General features: G+C 39.9%; 1 protein-coding gene across 1 annotated transcript; it reads right to left on the bottom strand.

Moving 5' to 3' along the window:
* Positions 1–2,602: 2,602 nt before the first annotated feature.
* Positions 2,603–17,329, bottom strand: oaz2a (ornithine decarboxylase antizyme 2a). The gene is given in 6 exon segments (XM_071492458.1): positions 2,603–4,804; positions 5,968–6,053; positions 7,472–7,644; positions 9,384–9,464; positions 9,466–9,532; positions 17,110–17,329. Coding segments are annotated over 6 exon segments (648 nt in total). The 5' UTR covers positions 17,220–17,329; the 3' UTR covers positions 2,603–4,673.
* Positions 17,330–27,716: the final 10,387 nt, after the last annotated feature.

Genomic DNA, 27,716 nt, shown 5'->3' on the forward strand with positions numbered 1-27,716 from the left:
TACAGATCATAGACATAGAGCTCTGCAGCAGTTTGAAGTCTCTGCAGAGGGGATTAGCTGCTGTTGACTGTGCGGTTTTAACTCCACTAACCGGACGCAGATGCACGGACATACAGTTTCTGAGAAAACGCCACCCTGTGAGTGGTGACCGCTTATCGGCCGCAATCTGAGGTGAGTTTATATAAAGTCAACAAAAGATTAAGGCCAGGAGGGGACTATCTGCCTCTTGTCTTTTAGTCCGAGGATTAGTGACACAGCTTGAGTGCCTGACTTTAGATTTTCAATGTACTGTTGTGACACAAGTGCTGCTTGTGGTTATGGAAGAGCATGAGTACTTATACAAGGCTCCGATCAGCAGGGGGCCCCGGATACATAGATTCATTCAGTTTACAGGAGCCCAGAGACACATTTCATAAGTAACAGTTTTTTGCATTAGGTGCCAGAGTACATGAGTGAACTTCCACACTTTACTGTCCCAGAGGGCCTGTTCGAGCGAGCGCTGCTGAGTTTAGGCCTTTTAGCTGCTCCAGAGTTCATGTTAGGGTCAAAGGGTGATCGAGCTTCTGCAGGCCTGGCTCCTCGGCTTGGGAATAGACCTCTAATGTGTGCTGACACTGTCTCAACTTTCATATCTGGTCTTAAAACACATCTTTGTCAACTTGCCCTCTTGTCTAACAGCTACACTTATTTGTTTCCATAATACTTTTATCCTGAAGATCTTTAATGGTTTCAGTTTTTTTTATATGAGTGATTATCTTGTATGCTGTGTAATTATCAACGCTAACATGGGGAAGCGTCTTAACACCATCTTAATGTGTTGAGGTTTATCTTTTATGTGTTGTTTTCTGTTGTTGCTCATGTCATGACATCAAACTGCTCCCATTTGTACGGTGGCCTTGAGGTTCAAAACACAACGTTGGACGAAACATTTAAAAAAAAATAGAAAGTGTGGTAATAATTTGGAAAACAACAACCTTTGAGAAGCCAACAGCTAAACAAAAGACAACAGCACAATACAAAAGTATGATTTTTCAGAAAAATCGACAAAACAGAAAATACAACATTACAGAAAACACAACTGCATTTCAGATAACACGATGAAGCAAAAAGCTACATAACGTTTCAGAAAGCACAACAAAAGTTGAAGTTGAAGTGGGGTGTTTGACCACTGATGGCTCTGTGGAGCAGTGTTTTTATTGAACGGGTCCTTGTTTTGTTTGTTTTGTGTACTCTGGTGATGGGATACACAATCCCACTGCTGGTCTCACACTACCCTGCTGACCCACAGCTGGTGGCGGTAAAATGCCAAATTGTCAGCAGTTTTTCTAAACAATGTAGGATTTCAAATATTAAAAATGTTGTATTTAGAAGGAAATGCATCCAGCGCATTTAGTAGACCTAAATAATATACTCAATACAATTTAGTCAGAAACAGTTCATGTAAACATATTTTTTGTTTATGTGCAAGAAAACTCCACAGAGCATCTTCAATGTGTCTTCTGTAATGTTGTGTGCTCTGTAAAGTTGTAGTTTCTGCTTTGTGTCATAATTTTGTAAAACACCACTGTGTTCTTGTAATGTGTTTTGTGAAATAATGTGTTTTCCATTTTGGTAGTGTTTGTGTTTTGTTGCGTGGGCGGCCACAGATTAACACTGTGAATGGCTTTTCTCCTTCAGGAGGACACAAAAAAGTTGAAAAACAGGCTGCTGCTGTATTAGAGAGGCTGATATAGCACAGCTGAGTCCATCCTGGCCCAGGCACTGAAAATAGATCTCTAGATCAACTGACCGGGGAGGTTGTTGCCGTCTCTGGCGAGAAGCCAGCGATGAGCTGTAATGTGGTGTGAGCTGAGCTGGTTGGGGATTAGCGCCTGAGTCAGCGATCGTCTGAAACAGAGCTTCCTATAGCTACTGTTCCTGTGAAGAAAAATAACACTTTTGTTTCCTCAAATCGACCTCATCACCACTGCACTGTCTTAGTTCGACTGCCACAGTTATCTACTATAATTATGGTTAGTTTTAAAGGACCCATATTGTATAAAGGTAGATGTCCATGTGTTTTTGATTATAAAGCAGGTCTAGGTTCTATGTTAATACTGTGAAAGTATCAAAGCCTCAGTCCACAGAGAAATGCACACAGCCTGTATTCAGAAACTGAGCCTTAAAACCAGCCGTCAGGACTTCTGGAGCTTTGTGATGTCACAAAGAAGCAGTCACTGCTCTCAGCCACGCCCCAAGTCCTGCCCACCTGGACCCACCATCCAACCTTGCAGGATTTGGTTTCTCTGAGTGTTTGGTTTTTGGTTCTTAAAACCACACACACACACACACACACACACACATATACATATATGGATTCTTATTGATATCAAAACTTCAAATAAACCACAGTAAAGTGTAAAATATGGGACCTTTAAAGCCTTTTCTGTTGCCAGTTTCTGTTTTATAATCTTGTCTTGTTTCCTGTGTTCTCTCTGCATGCTTGTTTTCAAAATACCAAAGCCTGTAATTAACTACTGTACGCAACAAAACATGTGACCTACTTTAAAGCTAAATCGTTGGCCTTTCAAGAGGAAACAAAGAAAGAAAGGAACAGACAACACCCATTTAGATATCAACTTTTATTGTTTTTTTCCCCACCCCAAGACAAACATTTCCAGAGTATACAAGTTTGGATTGTCACTGAATGGCTGCTAACTAATCGCTGAAAACAAAAAATAAATCCCTAAACTATCACAATAAACGTTTGAGAAATATACATACGTAAAAATATACCTCTGAGAAAATTCAAATATTGACATTTCCTAACAGTTTATAGTCAGGGCTCAATCAGTAGCAATGAAGACTCATATGATCTGAACACATGCAGAAGGAGGAAAAAACAAAAGGCCCCCACCCCATCCCAACCCCAGCATGAACAGACTATCACCATGTTTCTCTCAGGTGTGAAGTATGGCTGGCATGGGGAATGTAGGTTAATATTGCTTTACATACCACACTAGGTTTAAATTAGCTGAATTTAAAAAGCAAGATGATTTGAATCGACAGCAGACACAGAATGGATTCTTTGGCGTTTTGTTCAGAGTACTACAAACCACAAAATTAAAAAAGAGGAAAAAAAAAAACCTGTGCAGGATCCCTCCTGCGTTTTAACTCTAATTGCATATATGTCAGTCACCTGAAGTGCTCTGGTTGTACCCTATGATGAACTTATTTCCTCACATAACATGGGTCTGAATCTGCATGGGATGAAAAAATGTAAAATGAACACATTCCTCAATAAGACTCAAGAGTAAAAAATATTAACATTGCACTCTCCTCTATCAGGCACAAAAAGCCCCTTTTCAATCGAGCTTTCAACCGGTGCAGGACAGTATTATTGACCCGACTCTACAGGGCTGAATGAAACTAAACCAGCCCCAGTCTGTGCCTGTAATTTCTGACCATCCTTGATAAGAAATTCAGCCGCAATTTACAAGGAAGAAAGTTGTTAAGTGCTGTTAAATGACCTTCTAGGGCTTTTCAAAGTTCAATGGGTAATTATTTTTTCAGATGCTTAGCTATGCGACTCAAATGTAGAGGCAATACATGAGATCCACAAACCAGGGTTACAGCTTCATTAGATTTAAACATTATGTGTACATTTTAATGGAAAACAACAGCAAGTGGAGTTTTAAACCTGACCTCACACCTGCAGTTATTCAGCTTATTGTCTTTGAAAAAAATAACCTCACAGCTGTTGGTTTCTGTGAGTTATGTACAAAGTGGAACAGCAGCGAGGCCGTCCTCCACTCCAGCCCGTCAATAACTCACTCTGGAGTTACTGCAGGAGAGAAGGCGTTGCTCCTGTTGCGACATTCAACACACACACTGCGTCTTAGCTTTGACACGTCTGGAGAGACTCGCAGCATATTTCAACATTGGTGGCAAGATGTTTTTGGACAGATGAAAAAAAAAAAAAAACCCAAGTGAGTGACATGTACTGGAATGATGTGTAGACATATTTCAGGAAGAAGTGGAAAGAAATGTTTACATGTGCTTTAATGTCAAAAGTAACAGATCAGGCTTTCACCCATCAATATTATAAACCAAAACATCATTTTATTAACTATACCAAACCCATAATTCCCTCTATTTTTTTTTTTTTTTTACCCCTACCAACACAGCTTGCATGGTATACATCACACAAAGACAAACCAAAGTCTCTTTTCTTATAAAAGGTAGAAGCTGTCAGATGAGAGATATGCTGAATTTTAATGTAAAACCTCCTTCTCCTGAATGTCTAACATTTGTTTGAAGAACCACCAAGCAGGAAGAAAAGAAAGCCCAAATCCCACAACACGTGTGACGACTTCGTTCAACCTTCATCGTTCCCTTTTTCCCCCCAATCTGCAGTTATCCACAGGGAAGGGAAAAGGATGGAGGCGGGCGTGTCTGTGTCACATGGAAATCTTACCACCTTAAACACCCTCTTAAACCACAAGTCTGTAAAAAGGATGGGTGACACCTCCCAGTCAGTGGTGAAGGCTTTCTGAAAGGGAGGAGGTGTTTGCGTCAGAGCGAGAGTCGAGGCGGGTTCAATAGCTTGAACAAGAAAAGGGCAGAGGGGTGTGTTTCTTATGGGGTAGGCGGGGAAGGGTGGGTGAGGGAGGTGTCAGGAGATTATGTGGCAGTCACTCCTCGTCTGAGCTGCTGTTGTCCAGAGAGTAAACCATGAAGGCCAGATCAGGCCGGGCCGGTACCATGGGGTTGCCCGGCTTCACCATCTCAAAGCCAATGTAGTGGAACGTCTTGATGATGGACACTGGGGAGGAAACAAGAAGAGTGTTCAGTGGTTCTACTGGGATTACATGACCAATAAAACCAGTCTGATACGTATATGATAAACAGTTTGTGTACATTTTCAAGTCTGGATTGGCAACCAGTCATACTAGGTTTTGGTTATTTGTTTAAGTGCAAATCTGTGCTGCTAAAGTATCAACTGTGGGTCCTACATTATTAATGCTGAGGCCCTGTACTCACACACCTGTACTGGTCTGTTTTTCGAAGTTCAACCTTTTCCCCAAGAGTGAAATGAAATGACTGACACCATCATTATGGCTGTGTGTTAAGAACAGCTAGAGCAAGGAGACGATTAGCTTTGCTCAGCATGAAGCTTGGAAGCAAAGAGAAGCAGCTTGTCCATGGTTTCACCTGTTACCTGACAAACCCCCTTTTGTAAACAAGCATGAAAATGATACTGTTCTTCAACTCTTTGGATTAGAGTCATAACCCTGGTCGCAATTATACAAGCAATAGCAAATAAAACTTTTCCACCACAGCAACACATTTGTTGGACCACAGCTTGGGTGCATTTTGTTCAGTGAATCTTGTGGTGAAAATGGTGTCTTCCCTAAAACAACCACAAAGGTAAGAATAAACTGTTTTGTTGTGTGCTAACCTGCTACAAAATGAAAAAGAGGTGTTGCAGTGATAATGACAGTGGGATCCTAAAATGCTTTGAGACTTAGAGCTTTAACTGTATATTTTAAAAAGGTCAAAAACTCTGATGACTGGTTGTGATGTACACTGTTTTATATGAACTTGTGGAGGTGTTTTAAGCATGTGTCATACATGTACTTGTAGTATGTTTCATGTATTTTATTATGTTTAATGTTTAAGTTTGTATCACCTGGCTACAAGACGAGAATCATGAGTGAGTGTCACGAGTCATAAAGGAAGGTTTGTAGACATTTATACTAATCTACACCTGAGTACAGCTCAGTAAACAGGGACCCAACAGCAAACATTTGCCATGGGGCTCCATAACTTGTTAATCCAGCCGTGTACATTCTGTACATTTCTAAAATACCCATCATGCACCTGGTTACAAGTATTTGTAGCTTTCAAATCAATAAAACAAAGGTTGTGAGAAACAAAGCCTGCCTCAAAAAAGACACGGTATTTAAAAATAACAGGAGCACTTACATCGATCCTCTCTGTTTTTATGGAACCACAGGAACACATAGTTAACTTTGAGCTTCTCTTCTGCAAACTCGAGCAGAGCAGTTAGCCTGAGGATGACATGAACACAGAGAGAGACAGAGAGTCAGTCGGTGAGCGAGAGGAGAGGGGACAGGCAATGACGCACACAAAGTTTTTTTTTTTAATTTTTTTTTCTCTTTACATAAGCACTGCAACTTTACATAATAATGCAGTGGCAGCTGTGAAGCTGGCTGCTCAATGGACCGCTTCTGTGACCACAGCAGGCAAGGTTACTTTGTCCTGGCATCGATTACAGCCACACACAAAGCAAGGCAATGGTAACAGAAACCTATGAGCAGCCTCTTTAATTTGTGGCACACTGGAAGCCTTAAAACACGATGACAGCCTTTTATGAAGAGTTGAGACCAACATGCTGTGCAGATTTCCACTAAATCGCTCTGGCAAACAGAACTTGATAGGGTTATTTCAATTTTAACAGTTCATTCCTGATACTGTGGAGAAACAATTCATCTTAACAGTAGTGACGGCTGATTTCTGTGAAACATCTTGGACTCCAGGCCAGGACTAAATGACAGAGGCCAGAATTACAGGAGCAGCAGCTACAGCAACAAATAACATCTCTCTTAATTTCCCCTTGTGAGTTTAAAAGGAGGTTCTAAAATTTGGTAGAAAGACAGCAGCTGTGGTGAGATGGACTCAAAATCATCCACAAAACTTCTCAAACCACCACTGCCACATGCTCCATTTCTCCTGTGTTGATCCCTATATTCATTATGTTTCAGACACTTTCTCCACAACACAGCTAAATAAACTGTTTCCATGACACACTATATCCTCCTTGTAGTTCTTAAGCTTCCCCGGAGATAGCAAATGTAGTGATTTATAGGTGAAGCAGCAAGCAGAGGACATATAGAGTATACATGGAGTATTTGATACACATTATTGATTTTTATTCATTCAAAGTAGAAATATTGCACTGCAATAGCATGCCTCCACCAGTTAGCCAAGTTTCAGGAAATATGGTCACTATCTCTCCCTCCGTTCCTGAGTGACAGTGTTGAAGTGTGTTTGCAGAAGATTATGCTGTCACATTGAAGTTGACCTAAAACCATTTAGATATAAATATCTTTTGTTCATTTTATCCTATTAGACATTTGTGTTAAATTGTGTCATAATTAGTATATGAATGATTGAGTTATGACCAAAAACATGTTCTGTGAGGTCATTGTGACATTGACCTTTGACCACCAATCAGTTCATCCTTGAGTCCAAGTGAAGGTTTGCACTAAATTTCCTTCAAGGCCTTCCTGAGATAATGGTGACGGGGTATAAAAAGTTACCCTTCAGAGACTTCAGTGTAAATAGTTTGGTTTTGTTGCAGAGTAATTCTTCACTGTTTATAATACAGTCCTTGTACCATTTAGATCAGGAACAGACAGCATGGGGATTCACATCACTAAAGTAATGGGTCTTATCACATCCTTACCCCTCCTTGCTCCCCTCCACAAGTGGCCCGGCAGGGATCTCCAGGAAAAGGCTGTCGTCTGATAGAGCCGTATCCCAGAAGGCCGAGCGGCGCTCACTCAGCTGGTAGTGGAAGTGAAGAAGAGAGGGGTTCCCACTCACTGAAGTGGCCTGTGTTACTGTTAACTTCTCATCCTGCATTCAAACAGGGAGTACATTAGTTTGTTGATTCAATTTTATTCTTCAGCATCAAAGCTAAGAATCATTTGTCAGGAGCAAATGTTTGACCATCAGAGGGTCTAGAAACAAGACAACTCTGACCACAGACATGTTTACCCTTCTAAATCCTTCAAAAACAATAATAATGTAATTAATACACTTGAGTGAGACCATGTCATCCAACTTGAGTACTAACAAGTCAAAATCACAGATTAAACCTTGTTGTTATGCACCACATTAGTGGGGATTATAAAAAAAAATTGTGGCCGCATATTATTTCTTTCTAAATCTTTAAGAAGAAGAAAGCGTTCTGCATCTAAAAGCAGTGGTTAAATGAAACATGGAAAGAGGAAGTGGTTGGGTTTGCTTGGGTATCTTGAAGAAGCATCACAGTGTCATGTCTGCAGCAGACAGATCCTGCACTGTAACTGATGAGTGGTGCCACACAACACTTCTGCTTTTATTAATCTGCTGGGTTACAGATCTTCAGATACTTTGGGTGATAGCTGGGCAATGAGTGCTGTGGCAGTGATGGTGGGTGTAGCCTGTTAGTTTGGTACATTATGTTATTTTTTGTAGCAGTTCTTGCATTGATAGTTTTCAGATAATTTGATTGATTGCTGCTAGACGTCTGTGTTTACTGGATCTGACGTTGTCTTAGTCACGCAACTGTCATGCAAATGTGTGTAAATACTGAAGCACACATGTAACTCTATACTGCATTGCATAACTTCCAAGTTCCTTTCTAAAGTAAATAAACGTCTATATCAGTGTTAGCAAGAACTGGTCCCCAGAGTGATCTGATAAACTGGTAACATCAGAAAGGGTTTTCACTCACTGAGGACAGATGAGGACCTTAATATGACAGTTGTGACTGATCTGTCTGATCCTAAATCTCTAATCCCCCCAGGGACAGTCAGTCACATGTCTGGGGTACAACTTGACACGCATGCGCATGCACGCGCCCACAGTAGAGAGAACAGCAGTTTTAAGAGTAGATGTTTATAAAATACAGAAATTTACCAGAGAACAGCTCAATTTCTTTATGTTGAATCAGAGATCTCTGCATCTTTTTAGATGTTACATGAATAAATTTAGAATCTAAAATTTGAATGAAAGAATTCATGTATTAAATCCACCACAGGTGCAGATGATGAGTAGGAGTCAGATTAAAGGATTTTTAAGCTTTAAAAAAAAACAGCAACAGCAACTTTGCAAAATGAGGGCACAACTCATTAGCAAGGTGTTCATGTGTTTAGTGCACTGAGTCAGACTGGTCCCTGAGGGGATGAAGCACTTATCACAATGATTACAAAAAGCGCTTACAGCGACTAGAACTACACGTGCCCAATCTTATTTTTCCCATCACTACTCTTTGTAACCATTTCTTTTTATTCCTCAAATGTATCTGAAATAAAATATTAATCTGGGACCAACATTTAGATCATCTATCTCTCTTTTAATAAAGTTTAAATTTAAAGCGTGACCTCTCTCAGTTCAGCCAGTGTTTGTGCTCGTTATCACAATTAATGTGACAGATATTTGCCTGTAAACACTTTTCCCCTGTTTTCTTTTGCATCATATGTTGCACATTTGCAGACGTCACCAGAAAGCTTTACAAATGTTGTACTACAGCATTGTGTGTGTGTGTGTGTGTGTGTGTGTGTGTGTATGTGTGTGTGTGTGTGTGTGTGTGTGTAGTCAAAGACAGTCACCTTGTGTAGTAGCACGCCGAGAGAGTGATCCCTGACAGTCCCTCGCCCACCCGGGATCTTTAGCTGTGGGTGAGGGGCATCAGGAGCACCACAGAGGCCCCGGAGCCTGAGGGATGGAGCTGGGCAGCCGGGACCCCACTAACCAGGAACTGCAGGGACAAAGATGAATTGGTTAGTGTCTCAGATCATCTCACAGAATCTCATGATTTCTTCTTTGCTTACTTTAACTACAAATAAATCCTTCTTTACACAGTCTCTCTTTTTCAACAATATTCTCAATAATTAATATTATAGTCCCAAGTGTCGCTAGTGCAACATCCCCAAACTTTGTACTGTAATGATGATGGTGGTAACAATGGTAACAACACTGGGGATATGACAAATATCATGTTTATGTGCAAAACTAGTAAAACACATATCTTAATCCCAATCTTTGGCTCCATTTTTGTGAATAACCTGCTAACAAGAACTCACAATTTGGACCAGCTGTAGAAATATATCGAAAGGCAAACGAAGACCAATCATTGATTAACAGTAAAATAAATCGAATAGAGTTTCTCCTCAGTGCTGTTCTATAAAGGCAAACAGGTCTCTAGAGGTCCTGGTTCACAGTGACTCTGCATTTCCTGAGAAGCTTAAATGAAGAGCTGCATTCACTGTGATAATGACCGGCTGCAAGTTTGCCAAACTAAACTGTGTGGAAGCTGTTGCTGTTGGCTGCTTCCAAAGCTGAGTCCATCCAGTATTTCAGGACTAGGTCAGAGTCACTGAAGCAACCTGTCAGAAGTAATTTCTTTTTCAATTGAAATTAATGCAGGAAATCATTGGAATATAAAAGGCCAGACCCTCTGCTGCAGCTGCATTGGGACTTTTTAACATCAAAAGGTACCCTGTGGAGTTTTTAACGGATAGTAGCAGTCATGAAGCAGTGTTTTTTATGAATTAATCTGCATATTGTTTGTATCATACATGAGAAATCACATGCTCACACACAAAAACGCAAACAGGGAAGAAGAAAACCACTAGCAAGTAAAAGTGAATATAAATAATGCTACGACTGCAACTAAGGTTTATCTTCACTGATATTTTTTTGATCGATTGTTTAGTCTATGTAATATCAAAAAACACCTCCCAAAGCCCAGGGTCACATCATCAAATGTCTTTTTGTCCAACCAAAAGTCCGAAACTAAGGGGTATTGGATTTCCTATGATTTATGATGAAGAAAAGCAGCAGGTCGTCACACCTGAAACCAGAAAATGTGCAGTCTGTTTTGACGGTTCTTGCGTGAAAAATGACTGAAACAATAAATTGATTAACAAACTATGATTGACTGCATTGATCTAGCACTCTTATTCACAGCGCTTTAAAATTTGCCTCTCATTCACCCAGTGGCAGCGAGCTCCTGTGAAAGGTGCTGGCCTGACCATCAGGAGCAATTTGGGCTTTGTAGTCTTGCCCGAAGACAGTTCATCATGAGGACAGGAGGAGCTGGGGATTGAACTGCCAACCCAATGCCAATTAGTGGACAGCCTGCTCCACCTCCTGATGCAGTCGCCCCAGTTACAGACTATTTTTCTGGCAATTATCTCATCAAATAATTGACTAATCATTTCAACTCTAAACGATGCACAATTTGTTTATTTTTTTCCTAAATTGTTTTTGCAAATGTCTAACGAGGAAGGAAATGCTCTCAACAAGTTTGTTTGACCTCAGGGATACACACAATGCATTTTGGTTAAAAACACTGAATGTACACAGAACTGTCATTTGTTTCCAAGAAACCTCCACAGGGCAACTTTAACTCTTTAACTTAAATAGAACAGAAACTGAAAGACATGATGTCTAATCCTGCTCTGCTCCTGATGAAAACCTCTAAGCTCGTTGCCTCTTACGCCCGCGGCCCCACGCTGACTTCATTAAGCATGTCCTTGTAATTAGCAAATGTAAAACACCTGTGGCAGCACACCCCACCTCTGCAGTACAGAGGACAGCCAGAGGGATTTAACATGATTATACTGTTTGCTCATTTGTATCATCCCTTATACAATTTGCAAGTTTCCAACTGTTTATCCGAACACAATTCAAGCCTAACCTGGAATAAAGAGTACAACATTAAAGCCTATGATTTATAACTGCATTCAAAGAGTTCCCGTCGGGTTGTGCGTATGGTGGAAGGCATGCATCACGAACAAGCACATGATCTGTAAACACCTCTGCAAATAGCTTGTGAGGCGTTCGGGAACATACATCTTCGGCGGTTTGAGTTACACTTGAGTATCTCAAACCAGACATGATGGCATCTGGCTAAGGCTGCCAGGCAGACTGCTGAGGCAGGCCTGGACCTGAGGGCTGGGGATACTCATTTTATTAAACTTTGCCCTTTTAGATGAGAAAATCCCCTCCCCTGCTTGAATCCGTTTTGGTTTTGCTCCTACACCTTTACAGAAACCTGACACCTTTACACATTCTCATGTCTGCATCACGTAGACAGACTTGTTTGTAAGCAAACACTGATATAGACTGAGTCATGTGCCACAGAAAAACATCAGCTACAGGTATCTCTGTTTCTGTGAGAGGGAGGAGGTGTGCTAATGTTTCCCTGCCGACCAGACAGGTAACCTGGATGACCTGATCTGCATAGATACGAGTCAAGAGAGTGAGCAATGGAAAACAAAGCTCATTGTTTCTGGCCTGTTCACGTCACAGCAGCGAATGCACACAGCCTTTCCCCGATTCATCACTTTCGTGGTTCTTAACTACACAGGAACTGATGAATTACAAAGTGCAGACAACCTTGACCTCTCCTTGGCCATGATTTTATGTAGTTTGCTCAACCATGCCTGGAGCTTACCCTGGTACTTCACTTAGTGCAGTGATGGAAAAAGTATTCAGATCCATTACTCAAGCAGAAGTAATAAAGTGAAAGGAAAATTAATTTGCAACTATTGAGATAATCAAAGTTTAAAGGTTCTTAAATGTGACAATTTGCTACTTTTCCAAATTGTTAATTGATAAATTCAGAAAATAATTACAAAAAATAACGAAAATGATGGTTAGTTGCAGCCCTAATATGAATACTTCAAAATGTATGCAAGCACATTATTTGGATACTGTTACATCCCACTACTGACTCACTGTAAACTTTCTGGAGAAGAAGAATCTACTGAATAACTGGAACAGACACATGAAGAGATGCAGTGACAGCACCCATCAGGTGTTGCTACAACATCTACCGGAACTTCCTCTAAACACAGTACAGTGTGCAATGAGGTGAATGCTGGCAGTGCACCCTTAAAACAGTCCAGACAGCCAGGAGTTTTCTCTTCATTAATACCACAGAAACAAAATTGATACTGACTGTATGTGGGACGCAGATGGAGGAAAAGATAAGCATGCTCGCCAAGATGTCAAGACCTGCTTCTCTTTTTCCACCTTCCCCTGCAGAGACAGACAGAAGAGCCTGTCCTTGATGGGAATGCCAGCTTGTTTTGAAAGGCAACACTCTCGTCCTCTGACATTTCAGCCACACTCTAAGCACCCTGTCCCACCCTCCTGTCCCATAACGCCACTCCAGCTGGAGAGCTGCAGCCTTCAGCCCACCAATAGGTCATGAGGTCACCCTAAAAACAGAATATAGGTTACATTTTTAAAGAAGGTCAATTTGATGGATGAAACAGACTGTGCACTAATGTGAAGGCCCAGGCACACTCTCAAGCCTGGGCTGTATTAATAGGCCAGAGAGGATTTAATCATCTCTGTGTTGCAGTGTGAGTTAAAAAGCCAAATGCGTCATTGTCTGATTCCGGTAGGCGGGGTGAGGACATGTGTGTGTATATGCAATAGAAACATTTTTTTTTATTTGTAAGGATGAATGCTTCCATGGCCAGTTTGCTCTTCCTGAGTTGTAAGTTGTTTTGAGAAACTGATTCAGGTGAATTGTTTGAGGGGATGAACGGCCTGGGTTGGCTGGCTGCTGAGGCAGAGTTTGGCTGACAGCCAAAAAACACACTACTCAAACAAAACAGGAAGTGCTTTGGCAGGTTCTCCAGGAAAACCGAAACACACCAAACCAGCTTCTAATACTGTATTTAACAGCTTAGTAATGGAAAAAGACTCAAGTGAAATCCAGACTGTCAACACAAACAATCTTACTGGCTCCAAAAAAAACCTGTGGTGAAAATGATTTAGGCTGGAGACATAAACAACACATTGCTGCATGCAGGAAAGTAAACAGGAGAGTCCTAAGTCCTCCTCCAACCCCTGGAAGTTTGGCAGAGCAGTGTGTCGGAAAAGATGTCGAGACAGAAACAGGAAAGGCACACGTGCCCTGAAACTTGAGTGTGGACGGACGTATCCCTGTCAAAACACATTGCTCTGACCCCTGGACTCAAACTGTGGCTGTGCACGGCTGGTCAGACACACTGAGGACGACAAAACAACCAAACAAGTGTACATAACCACAACATTTAACAACTGCAGGATATTCAAGTAAGTGATAAACCAAATAACAAAAACGCTCCTTTAGTTACTCTGCAACTTTGTATGCAGGATTAATATTGTCATTGGGGTTCATCTTCTGGGAGCCACAAATGACAAAATGTCATGACAATCCATCTAACAGTTGTTGAGATATTTCAGTCTGAAAGTGGTGGAATGACTGACATTGCTATAATATAATTATTACTTCTTATAATTATCATAAAACAGAGTAACAATAGAAGCCATGCTGATCATAAAACCACCAAACTGTGCAAACAGGCAGCACTAATAAAGTGAACATAGCAATTTTAAAATCTCACAGACACACGCCTCATCCAACACTAGTTTATGGGATCCAACACCTGCACTGGTTTAATTTAACACAGGCTTTGTCAGCACAGGTGTAGCTTGGTAAGCCTGTGGCAACAATAAATAACAATAACGTCATAATAATGAAGACGCTATTTGAGCCTACATGTCTACTGCCTGTTGTGAAAACATTAGCTTTGGCGGGAAAACAAAATCAACTTATGTCTCCAACAGAGGAGAGGATGTGAGCAACCATCTGTGGTGACATTTGTGCGTTGGGCGGTGCACCAAATTAAATGGCTGTCTTATTGTATTTCAGCAGATGACACCAGCAGTTGCCTACGCTGCTGTACACAAGAACAGTTGGAGAGTAAATGAAAACAGACTCGGATTTTATCTGGCTTTTTTTCATGTCAGAGGAAGAAAAGTGAGAAGGTCGCATCAGGGCTGTGTAGCCAATATAAACAGTCCCATCACGTAGGAAAATAATGGCCACACACCAACAGAAAAGAAGGATAACTATATTATCTAAAAAAATGCTTTCATTGTTTTCAATGTGTTTCAATTGGATATCTTGGGTTTATTCTTTTTTTTTTGATTGGATATGAAAATAATGATTAGCTGCTGCTAATGTATAATTTCTATAACTGAAGAGCCTGATTTATTGTTTTGTAAGTGTAAATACTTTTATTTCCAGTGCAACGTCTTAATTTCAAGCTTATCTGCTACTCACTGATCACTTGTACATGCAAGCGAAACGTTTGTATCACAGCCTCGCCTGCAGTCGACTTTAATAGCAGAGGTTGACAGTTCCAGGTGCTGGCTGAAACTGGTTGGCACTGTTAACATTTCAGTTTCGTTATGGAAAATTCAACTGCGCTCAATTCCAAAATCTTCCAGCAACCACAGCAACCACAGCGGAGATCAGTCTGCCAGTCACTTTAAGAGGCACTTAGTCACACTTAGGCAGCTCAGGTTAGATAATCCAACTGTTTCTGAGTGAATGCACCTCTGTACATTTCACACACACACACACACACACACACACACACACACACACACACACACACACACACACACACACACACAAACAAACATATTCCATTGATGTGAACCAGCACAGGGGAGGTGGGGGGCTTATGTAACCAGCCTAATGTAGGCCAGTTGATGCCTTTAGCTGACAGGGCCATAACAAGTCAGAGAGCTAATATAGTCACTGCTCTGGCTCACAGCATCAATGGGCCGCTCCCCTCTCCTCTCTGCGTGTCAGATGATAAACCCACAGAGGACAAAAACAAGCCTTATCGCTCCGTTTCTGTGCAGAGCAGGACACAGGAAAAACACAGGCTACAATTTAACCATGCAATAGCTCTTAAAAATATTGTTCTTAGGCCGACCTTTTATCACTTCTCACATAAAAATAACTATCACATAATAATAAGACATGTTCACAACCACAGCGACACCAAATCCCTATAGGTTTGCCAAGGTGATGCAATCAGAGAACATCCAGTGCAAAATACAACACAGCAGTATAAGGTCACAACAAAGTCACTACTGGGTTTATAAGGTTACTGTGGGAAACACAGAGGTAATAAGATGACACTGCTTTGTGCAGTACAGTGCACAATGGTAGAGAAGTCTGCCAGGCTCCAAGTAAATATTACTTTCATTTTCAATTAGTCTGCTGATTTTTTTTAATTTATTTATTTTAATAAATGTTGCTTAATAAACAACAGTTACAGCGTTTTTCCACCAGAGAGCACTGAAAAGTGATTTTTTTCACATGTAAAATATATCATATCAACATCAACATCATAACACACAACATAATAATGAGATCTAACCCTTCAAATATCAATATCAGTATTAAATGATTAACAGAGCATCTGATTTTAGTATAGCTAGATATTTGGTTAATCATTTCAGTCATTTATCTTATATCCATAATATATGCATATCCATCCATATATTTATGAAATTAGCTTTTGCCAGTTTCTCAAATTTGGATCTGCCGCTTTCCTCTGTGTAATATCTTTGTGATAAAAGTGTAAAATCTTTAGGTTTCAGACTGTTGCTTAGACAAAACTCAGAATCAAAATTCAGAGAAACACATCCCACAAGGATATAAACTAGAAAATATATTGTAATGGGGATTTTAGAGCTGCAAGGCTTAGTTGATTAATCGATTATTCAAACGACAGAAAATAAATTACCAAATATTTTGATAATCAAATCAACATTTTTATAAGAATAAACATTCTGCTTCTCCTGTGACAATATTTTCTGATTTCTTTAGTCTTCTGTGACAACAAACTGTATTTCTCTAGGTTTTGGACTGTTGGTCAGACAAAACATGACATTTGAAAACATCATTTGGGCTTTGGAAAATAGTTTTGGGTTTTTTTTGCCTTTTTATAGACCAAACAACTTCTTTAACCGAGAAAATATAAATAATAGAGAAAATAGTTGCTAAAATGGGCTATGGTTTGTGTCACTTTAAGTTCCTGCTGTTGATGCATGTTTAAAGTTTATTTTACGGTATACATTTTGGAGAAAGATGTTATCGAAATGTGCCTGTTGTATAACTTCTGGTGCCTCGTTATAACAATGTTTTTCCAAACTCCTGTCTCAAATCAGCCTGAGCATCCAACTTTGTTGACGCGGAGACACAAAAATACCAACAACCGGTTCTGCATTAAGGTGTCAAGTCACGTCATGTTTGTTTACGGTCTGTCATTTCAGGGTTTTTCTCAATTGTTTTCCTGCTACTTTGCGAGCTTCCCACAAGTCTAACTATTTTCAGAGGGCCACCACTTTAAAAGTTGACCTGAAGTCATCAACTGAAACGAAAAGACAACATAAACAAGGCCCGTAACGTCAACAATAACCGTCAACGTCTGTTTGTGATGTTTCCAGAAGAATATGAGCTCCTACCTTTCCTCGGTGTTCAGCATGATAGCTTCGAGGAAACACGGATCTTTACGTCCTTTTTTACAACCACGACAATTACTACTCAACAAAAACTCCACAGAAAAGTTCACCATCCGTAAGTTAAGACAAAACTTTGTAAGAGTAAAAGTATCTGGTGTGGGTGTTAGTGAGAGGAGCGAGTTGTACTGAGAGACGTACAGCAGCCAGACTGCGAGATGCAGCGGCAGCTACGGCGTATTTATAGCTGCAGCTAGGCATCATGGGTAATGACGTCACATCGAGCTTTTCCTTTTTTAAAAACAGGATAAATAAAGATAACAAACTGATATAAAACTGTTAAATATTTTATACTGGCATATATTAATTATTATTTTACAATTATTGTAATATTCCAATAACATTCCGGTAGAGACTGAGTCAGAAATTCTGTTTGAAAAGATGTTTAATATCTCTTGTGAGGAAGTTAATCAAACAACTTCAAAGAGAGGCACACTGATCAGACAGACTCAGAGCCAGTACAAATAGACACAAAATGACAACCGCAACCACAAAAATACACACGAAGCGGCCACATAAACGGCAAAACTACTACAAAAATGCATGTGGGAAGACACAAAATGGCCACAAAGAGATGTAAAACAGCTGCAGAAAGAGGCAAAACATCCACAAAGTAACACAAAATAACCACAAAGAGATGTGAAATGATCACAAATAAACCCAAAACACCAACAAAGAGACACAAAAGGACCATAAAAATGAGAGAAGCAGAAAATATACTCATTTATTTAAATAAAAGATAAAAACTGTAGTTGTCAAGTAAATGTAAGAAGTGCAATATTTCCCACTCTTGTTGTAGAGGTACTACTACTAGTAGAGTATACAGTGGAACTGCTAAAGTAAAGTACAAGTACCTCAAAAGTACCACTATACCAGACACTCTGAAAAGTACCAAATCAATACTTTAACTTTTAATCGAGTAGTTTCTCCAAATAATATCTATTAACTTTTTGTCATGTAAAAGCAAAGTTCTTAAATACACTTTCCATCAAAAAACATTCCTTGATATTTCTGTATTTGTAGTATTGTAGTTTAAATACATGTTTCTCTGGCGATAGTATTACAAGATGTTCTTCAGTTACATTCTTTACATTTTGTATCTCTATAGTTCTTCGCCCTGAGGGATTAACCTACTTTCTTATCTTTTTTCTTTCTAAATCAGTACGCTAGAGGATTATCTTATTGTGGCCTGAGTGGGGTGCTTATGCATACAGACCCTCTCTTTTTTTAGCAAGTCACTAACACTATATATACAGTATACAGCCTAACCATCTTTTCACCTGAGATGTCACAGTAATCCTTCTTCTCTCCCAGTCTTTTTTATAATCCCTGGCTCCAAAATGTTATCATTATTAGAAAATGGCATGTTTTACCTGTCACCAAGTAATCCTTTAGGATCAAAGAAAGAGCTGAACACAAACCAAACCAAAACTACTTTGGGGTGGCTAACCTTGACCTCTTACCCCTCTGGAGAAAAGCCTTAGTAGGCATCAAAGTGACCCAGGGAGCCATATTTGAAAAAACAAGCTCAATTCAGCTCCTGGGAGCGACCGCTAAGCCCTGTTCTTCCTCTAAAAGTCTCCAGCTGTCCCTCACAGTGGTCAGCTTTTGGCCCCTACTCTCAGCGTGAATCTGAACATAGACACAGTTATGTAAGGAGGAGTGGAAAAGGGCTGCTGTGCCAAACAGATTATCAGATTAGTAACAAGATAGCTGGCCAGCTACTTGATCCTGGCACATCACAGCATTGATGTTGGCGGTCCAGCTTGCCTGGGTAAGCAGGAGACATGGGGGTCAGTGCCACCTTCCAGCCACCGTGGAACAGCACCTTCATGATGTAACAGTGAGTGAAAGTTGCTGAGTTAGAAGTGTCCGTCTCACACAAAAATTCAGAAATCACATCTCTTGATCTATGTCAGGGGCTGAGTAGAGAGACCAGAGAGACACAGATGGGTTTTTGAAAAACGTTTTTTATTTTTATTTATAAAAACCAAAAAATAAAGTATCAAGTATACCTCTGACAATAATCCTGGGTCCATAAAAGGGATCAACGTAACAGAACTAAACCCAAGCACCCACAGAAGAGAACTGAGCACATACTGACCTTATGAACTGGGACATGAGGCCATTCGGACAGACAGGGGGATAGACCAAGGCATAACCATTTAAACAACAAAACATGTCAGTATACTGCTACATAATATTAAATAAGGAAAAGTAATGAAACATCAATATCAAAAGCCCAGTTGTCATAGAAATAATAACAAAAATCAAAGCTAGGAAACACTGCTCCCTCCCCATGATGGAACATGGTGCAGTCCAACTGGCAATCAACAAATGTGGATTTTTGGAGAGGAGACATCATTCATCGAGGAGATGTGAGGTATCTATAGAGAAGATAACAAAAAATTGTGGTTGGTTTAACCCCTCAGATAAACTACAAGAGACTGGACAGGGAGAGAAAAACTTCTTCTCTCTAAACGACTGCAGTTGAGGTGCCCTTGAGCAAAGCATCTATCCTCTAACTCAAAGCCAGCCAGCAGCCACTGGTGGTAAAAAGTTAACTTCAAATATAAGGTACTGTGTGAGCATTTATTTTCAGGGATTGACATTAATTTTGTACATTAGACATTAGTCATTAATGTACAAAATTAATGTCAATTAACTGGTGGTCTGTACTTTCTCAGCCTTCGCTCAGCAAAAAGTAAAACTGCTGCTGGAGCAAAGACAAGCTAAAGCCATGAGTCAATAAGGCCAAATAGATTTTTGTTGTTGCACCTTCAGCACATCTAAAAAGTTTTCATCTTTTCATGAATATTTAAATACATATACGGGTTTCTGTATAATAATGTAAAGTACACTGGGTTTTAATGCTGTTTGGCAAAAAAGAAAGCACATACAGTATATGTGTGGATTTCTTATAATAAATCATCTTATAAAAACATAAAGCACATTTAAGGCAATCAGTCCTTTGATGACTTACTACTCTGAAACAGACTGACTGATACTGACAACATGAGTTGAGATCATTAACAAGTTTACACTGGTCACTTGTTTCTACTTCAGTCTGTCAAAGAGTCTGTTAGACATTTTAATTTCAGTCACACTGAGTTTGCCAACAAAAACTGAGACCAAGGTCAAATTCTTGGCCTCATTATTTATAATGCAAATATACTACCACCCACTGTTTGTGTTTTCTGTCTCAAACACTGACGGATTTCTCCTGTTTCCACATGACGAGCTTAAGACTGTAGTGGGAATGGGGCATATTTGTTGCATGAAAGTGAGAGGTGTTCATTGTGGATTTAGTTTAGATTAGTTGGTTACAACTCTATTAACTATGGGTAAAAACAAACATCTCTAATGACATAGAATAAACAGTACAGTAACACTTGAATATAAATATATATATATATATATATATATATATATATATATATATATATATATATATATATATATATATATATATATATATATAGATCTGTCCAATAGTTGTCAAGATATTTCACTCAAAACTAGAAATGTGAACCTCATGGTGGTCCTAGAGGTAAAGTCAGGGAATCACCAGAGTCTGTAGGATTGGGATCTTTTTGGAACATGAACATATGAACCAGATTTTGAGATATTTTACTCTGGTGGACTGAATATGAGCAATGTCGCAGCTAAATGTCACATTGCAAAATATGTTAAAACCTAGGCAACATCAGAGTCTGACTTAAGATTTTCTGAAATAAATGAGCCACATTCCAGATCTGATCTTTTGCACAGCTTATAGCATATCTTTTCTAATCATCTGCCCAAACAAAATCAGCAGTACAGACGTTATCTGACAACACAGATTCATCATGACCCTGTGCAGATAAGAGGTATAGATAAGGGATGGATAGTTTCATCACAAAACTGACAACAGAAAGTAATTTTCAGTTTCTTCCAAATCACAGAAGCAGTCCTTTGTTTTGCTGTTTGCAGCAGGTCTACAGCAGCTATCTGAGACCAAGGCTGAATCTCAGGTGAACCCTGAGCATCTTAGTTTCCAGGACAAACTGTCCCTCGGCTGCCCCTCATGAGCTCTGGTGCAGCATCACAGAATCGCACATGAGATGCTGGCTGAAAAACAAAACGTCTATCTTGTTTCAACCTGTCTCATCGATGTTGTTTGAGGCCGTCACCGCTGACCTGATAGTTCGCTCCCCAGGCTGAAAACAAAAGGCAGATCATGTGAACTGCACGGGACACTCTATCTCTGCTTTGAAGATGAAATATTCAGCAGGAGCACAGTGGGGGATGAGAGTTGAAAACTGTAGCTAAAGGAGCATCCGGGTGTTGAAGTTTGATAATGAAAGGCGCCTAATCAGAGGTGTTATCAGGGCTGAATGGTACATCCCTTAAGGAAGGAAGTTTAAGACCAAGAATGGCTTGGGTCATTTTTCATTAAGATAATACAATGAATGTGCAAGCATTTCTTGGTCTCACTGGTTTTACTTTAAATATGAGCTTTTTCATTAAATATTTGATGTTCAGAGGAATGCATGCAAGAAAAACTATTAATATTGCAGTTTTTTAAATAGTTAAGTCTTTTTTAATATTTTTTTCAAATTTTCAAGTTAATTAGAGTCAGTTTCAATTCTCAAAACACATTAACGCTCAAAAAAAATCCTGAGCCTCCTGGTCACCAGTCTGAGTCGCTCTTCTGCATCTTAGCTCCAGCTGGTCCCACCAGTGCTGGCCTCTCTACACTGGTTGCCCACAACAGACGCAGGGGAGAGAGAGTGAGCGGCTAACCGCTGTGCAAACTGATAAAATGCATCTCACCCCTGGATTGGTCCTCCTGTAAAAATGTTTGAGCACTTATTTTGGGGCTGCAGCTCTGTCTACAGTGTTTGTGCTCTGAAAGATGCTACAGTTGGAAAAGGGGCAAAAACTGACAGGTTCACCTGGGTGTTGTGTTTACGTCAATGTCGACTGGAGGCAGAGCCACTAAATACCCAGGTCTACTGCAGTTGTTTGACCAGCGTCTGAATGGTGATTGTACGTCTTTCCACAGCCGACAAAAGCCCAGTGTCAGTGGGTGTTTGCAGGTTTTTTGTCCAGTGGAAAAGGGGCTTAACAGAGAAATACTTGGGCTGTAAAAACCAGATGGTCCCAAGTTTAAAATGACACATCATTAAATTAAAGCAGGCTGCACAACACAAACTAGTTTTTACATATGTAGAGATCAGTTGTTAGACCCAGTAACTTGCAACTGTTTTGTAGCTAACAGAACCAACTGACAAAACTAACGTTAGCTTGACCAGAGATAATCTGAATGTGGTCAACATATCTGACCTGAAACTTGATAACTACTTTTTAATAATGATGTAAATTAGAGCTACCCAATTAATCAAAATATTATCGAAATCACAATATGACCAATAATGTGTCACAGGATATCATAAATGAAGCATTGTGGTGCTAGAGAGATGCCTACAAATTATATTATCCAGACGTAAAGTAACATGTTTGGTAGGTACAAGCCCCAACAAAAATCACATCATCATATATTTTATATTTTTATTTTTATTTTTTTTGCATATCGTTCAGCTCTCATGTAAATCTTTCTCTAGCTACAAGTTAGAGGCTGACGTGAACAGTTTTTCCAGTTGGCTGCACATAATTATGGTTTTAACAAAATGACAAGAACGCTGCATAAGACATTTCCTGAGATTTGATAGGGCAACCTGACTTAGTAAAACTCTAGTTTGAATCTAACAAGCTGTTACTAAGAACTTTGATGGATTTATGAACAGTGGTGAAACTGTATAACGGCTATAACCTGCACTTCACCGTTTATTGACATTTCGTTTATCTTCTGTTGTGGAGCCAGCTCATTGTTTTTCCTGGTCTGATGCTGATACGATTGGTTGGCTTCATTTGTGTAGAGGCATGTCTCTGAAACACAGTCACACGGTGCAGCCTGCAGGTGCTCAGCTCAAGTCAGATCAGATTTTGGAAAACATCTCACTCCTACTGAAAAATAAGCTCATATAACCAAGTACACATTGTTAATGTGTTTTCTGCTCTCTGTTGTAAAAACATATGTGTTACACTGGGGGAAAAACATCAGAACTGGGACACTGACTTCTGAATATACCTGTGTTCAGGTTTCACGCTTGTAGCTAAACTGTCTCTGTTACAAAACACAAGAGAGAAAAGCATAAAGACAAGTGCTAATGTTTCTGCTTTTGTATGTGACTCTGTGTGTGTTTGTGAGCCAGAGTATGTCATTATCTGGACAAACTCTTGATCTAATTAAAGTTCCTATTGTTCCTCTCTGGCAGCGTCCCACATTTTGTGTGGGGAAATGTTGATTTATTCGTGCAGGTACTCACAACAAACACAAAGACACACTGGAGTTCATGTCAGAATGTTTTCGTTTGGTCTTCGTGTCCACAGGCAGAAATATCTCTACTAAGACTGGATTCTTGTGATCTCCAGACAACAAGACGGTACGTGTGAGTTTGGATGAGAACAGCCTCTGTGCTCTGCCAAATCTCCACTGGAAGCTATGATGATGATGATGATGATGATGGTGATTGTTGTGGGTGAGGTCCACAGCAGAGTCAGGCATGCAGGCGTCCACAGGAAGGAGAAGTTGTCTGCTTTTGTTCTTCAGATGATGACGTGAGAATGTGTACATGTACTCCTGTAAGTTGCATGGCGGATGCTGTTTGTTGTTCCAGTGGCTGATCTACAGGGTGTGGATGGATCCGTCTTGGTACTGAGAGGCTTTCTTCTCCATTTGCTACCACACATCCTAAAATAATGAAGGAAATCGTCACTCTGTACCGTGTCCTGATCAGTGCTGTGCAGTAACCACATTAATTAGTGACTTACAGTAATCTGATTACTTACAATGAGTAGTGTAAGAAAAATTCATTACATTACAGTTACAAATCCCAACACTATGTTACTCTGACACTTGTGAGTCCACTGTCTTACAGGGACTTTGATGGAGTTTGGTTTCTGTGTTCAGTGGACAGATTTATCTCAGATATGGGAGCTTGGTGAAGAGGCTTCAGGTGGGGGAAGATGATTATCCTCTACTGAAGGAGGAGAAATGTGACTCAAAGTTGTTTTATTCACACTTTGTGTGTTTTTAGACAGCCTGCTGTATAGGTCTTTATTTAGGAGTCACCTGGCTAGTTTTGTTTGGAGTTGCAGGGTGTGTAACTGTGGATGAGAGAGGAGTTCCTGAAACTAGCAGCTGATCTCTTCTATTTTGATCCAGTTTACAGACTGATGCATTTGCACAGCAGGAACATTGTACCTGCAGAGATAGTGTGTAGCTCTATGTGACATTGAATCTGACTACATTTGATTAATTACATTTATTTATATTTATGCATGTCTTTTTATTATTCATATAATCAAAATATATTCATAAATCACATTTTTTGATCAGTTCTCTGGTCAAGAACATACAGTACACACATACACCTACTTGACACAATAACACCATAGATCTACATTAAATCTGTGTGTTGTGAGCACCCAGACTTGTTAGATTATTGATCCCTAAACGGTCTGTTTCGTCAGAGGTTGTTGTGGATTTTAGGAAACCAAATAAGGTTTTGAGAAACAAAAAAGTCACTAATGTGCCACAGTAGGCATATTCATTTCTTCCTTGCATTCAGTTACTGTCAGTCAAATCAGGAGGAGTGATTTTTATCAAAAATAAAAACAATCAGTGGACTAGGAAGAGGAGACATGGTCTCATTGCTCCCACGTGTGTCACCTTGATTTTCCCAGGAAGTTGCCTTCACGTGATAAAACCCACTCTCACCATGTGCTGTTCTCTCTCTGCAGACATACTCAGCACCTTTATAAGCTGATTGTCTCTGTGTAATGCGTGTGTTTCCAGGTAGAGCTGTTTGCGTGCCCTGCAGCTGATCTGATCTTCACACTCGTGTAATCTCAGTCTCACCACATCAATTAATGAAGGTCTGCAGCAACAGTCTGTTACAGGCAGGTTGGAGACGTTAGCTTGATGGTTTTAAGTGACTCTAAGTTAGTCCCAAGAAAAGACTTTGTCGTGAACATGATCTGAGACTCCACTGTCTGCCATCAAATACAGTCTCTCTGGTGACCTCTGAGATACTTTGGTCAAAATTCTAATGTTTTCTCTCTTCTCTCTCTTCTGATCCAAAACTACTAATATTAAGACCTCACAATGGTTTCTGAGAATTTAGTGATGTTAACAACCTGAAAAGGTGTTTAGATCCCACAGATACACACATTAAATAGGAAGACACAGTTTGTATAAAACATTACTGAACAATTAAAAGAATGTATATAGTGTAATATGTGAAAATATAATGTTATATATTTAGATATTTTATGATTTTGATGTATATTAGTCAAATATAAATGAAGGTGGTGGGTTTGCATATAAAATCCTGGCTGCTGCTCCTTCCATAATTGGTTTACTACTGAAGCAATTTGCATGGAGCTTGAAGGGATGTTAACTCAGCTCAGGTTTATTTATATTACACTTTAAGCACAACACAGTTGATCCAAAAATGAGAAACCAAAGCAAAAGAAAAAAAGAGGAGGTATTATGAAGTCATAGTGAGCTCCAGGAGCTAATAAGAGCACCAGAGTCAAGAGTGGTCGGTATACACTGAGTTCCTCGGTGTGAGATGATGCAGTTTAAGTGATGGAGGTGGAGATCTTTGACCACAAGGCTGAGCATAAAAGGACCTGACGACAGAAATAAATTAAGGGTGTGATCTTCAACATGTGTTGGGTCACTGACACATGTTAAAGTATTGTAAACCAAAGGATTTGACTCAATGTAATAAAGGGTTAACAGATGAAATGAATGATGAAAAATCTAAAAATCACAGTCTTGACATACTGTGGACCAATGTCAGAGAGGAGGTCACTGATAAAACTGATATTGGGCTTAAGGGGCTTCTGGACGAGTGTGGTCAGGAAACAAGCATCTTACAAGAAACAATGAAAACAGAGGTGGGGGAGGGGGGGGGGGGGGGGGGGGGGGGCTGCAGGACAACATGAACCTCCTCCCAGTTTGAGTACAGTTTTCTCAAACCAGTAGATGGTGGGACTGCAGGATTGTGGTCATCCCTGGGTGAGTGAGCAGTCTGCAGAAACTGTGTAAGTGGGTAATCTCTCCAGTGCCAACAGAGCTGCTCTTTCTAAAAGAAGCCCATCTTGCCCCTCAGCTCTGTGCTTTATTACATAAGAGCTGCTGTCCCATTTCTGCAGATTTTCTGCATAAATATCACAAGTGATGATGATTCCTTACTTCTGTATGTGGGCTCATAAATGTTGCATTAAAAATACAGACTCACGTTATTTCTCCTTCTCTATTACACACAACACATATCAAAATAACGCAGAAATTCTGGCACTGGTTCCACAGCCGGAGGAACTACACATAAATATTTCATACTCTTACACAATCCTGTCTGTTCGCGAGTCAGCACAACCAAGCGCAACTGCTATTGCCCAACGACATGAGACGAGCTGGGATGCAGCAGCACTTTTATTGTCTCTGGCAGAGCACTTAACATTGTCCCCATACCACAGCTTTATCGTTTTATCATGTCCCCAGAAACATGTGTCCAGGCCGGGAGGAAGTGACTTTAATTAGCTAAGTACGCTGCACCGAGCTAACAGAGCGCTAAGGCCACCTGGTCTGCGCAGAGCAACGTAGGAAGCTGTTATCCCCTGTGATTTTACTCATTAACTACACTTTCATTTTAATCCTGAGGCCGAGCGATAGATGAAGGAGAGAAGATGAGGCAAAGATAGATTTTAAGGCACAAGGCAATTTAGTAAAAGATGGAAACATGAAAGAAAAATGCAGCATGATCAAAGTTTGACTTTTTAGTTTTAGTGGCTCTGCAGTTTGTGGTAAAATATGCTGTCCTGCAGATCAAATGCATCTATATACTGCATTTTATTTCATTTATGGTGCACTACAACAAAAGTGAAATACTGCCAGAGAAAGGTTGTCACAGTAAAGTAATCAGCAGTAGTAGTAATCAAGAGATTTTTGTTTTGATTAAAACAACAACAACATTTTAGCATTAAAACCTCTCCTTGAAACATAGTTAAGAAGTACACAGCAACTAATGTGGTGCAATAAGGCATTGGATCCCAACTTTCTGGCTTGTGACCAGTGAAAATAAACCAATAACCAATAGTTGTGACCTGTTGTCACAGGTTGCATATGCCAGTGTGTGTAAATAAAGACTTTACAGTGAAGATTTGTCACTGTCAGTGAAGCTTAGAGGTCTGACAAGGTAAATGCTAGCGGCTCAGGGTGCACTGAAGCTGCTAAATGCTAATATCAGTATGCTAACATGCGCTCACTGTAAAATATTTACCATGTTCACCAGCTTAGTTTAGCATGCTAGCATTTGAGAGATAGCTTTTAAACAATAAGTACAGCTGAGGCTGATGGTTGGTTTTGTAGGTCAGAAACAAAAGTATCTGATAAATGTACATTTTTCACCTGTTGATGGCCCTTGATGAAAAGTCGA

This window comes from Trachinotus anak, unplaced genomic scaffold, assembly GCF_046630095.1.
Source record: "Trachinotus anak isolate AG129_WGS33_773 ecotype Australia unplaced genomic scaffold, CSIRO_AGI_Tana_v1 ptg000002l, whole genome shotgun sequence".
NCBI classification, from domain to species: domain Eukaryota; kingdom Metazoa; phylum Chordata; class Actinopteri; order Carangiformes; family Carangidae; genus Trachinotus; species Trachinotus anak.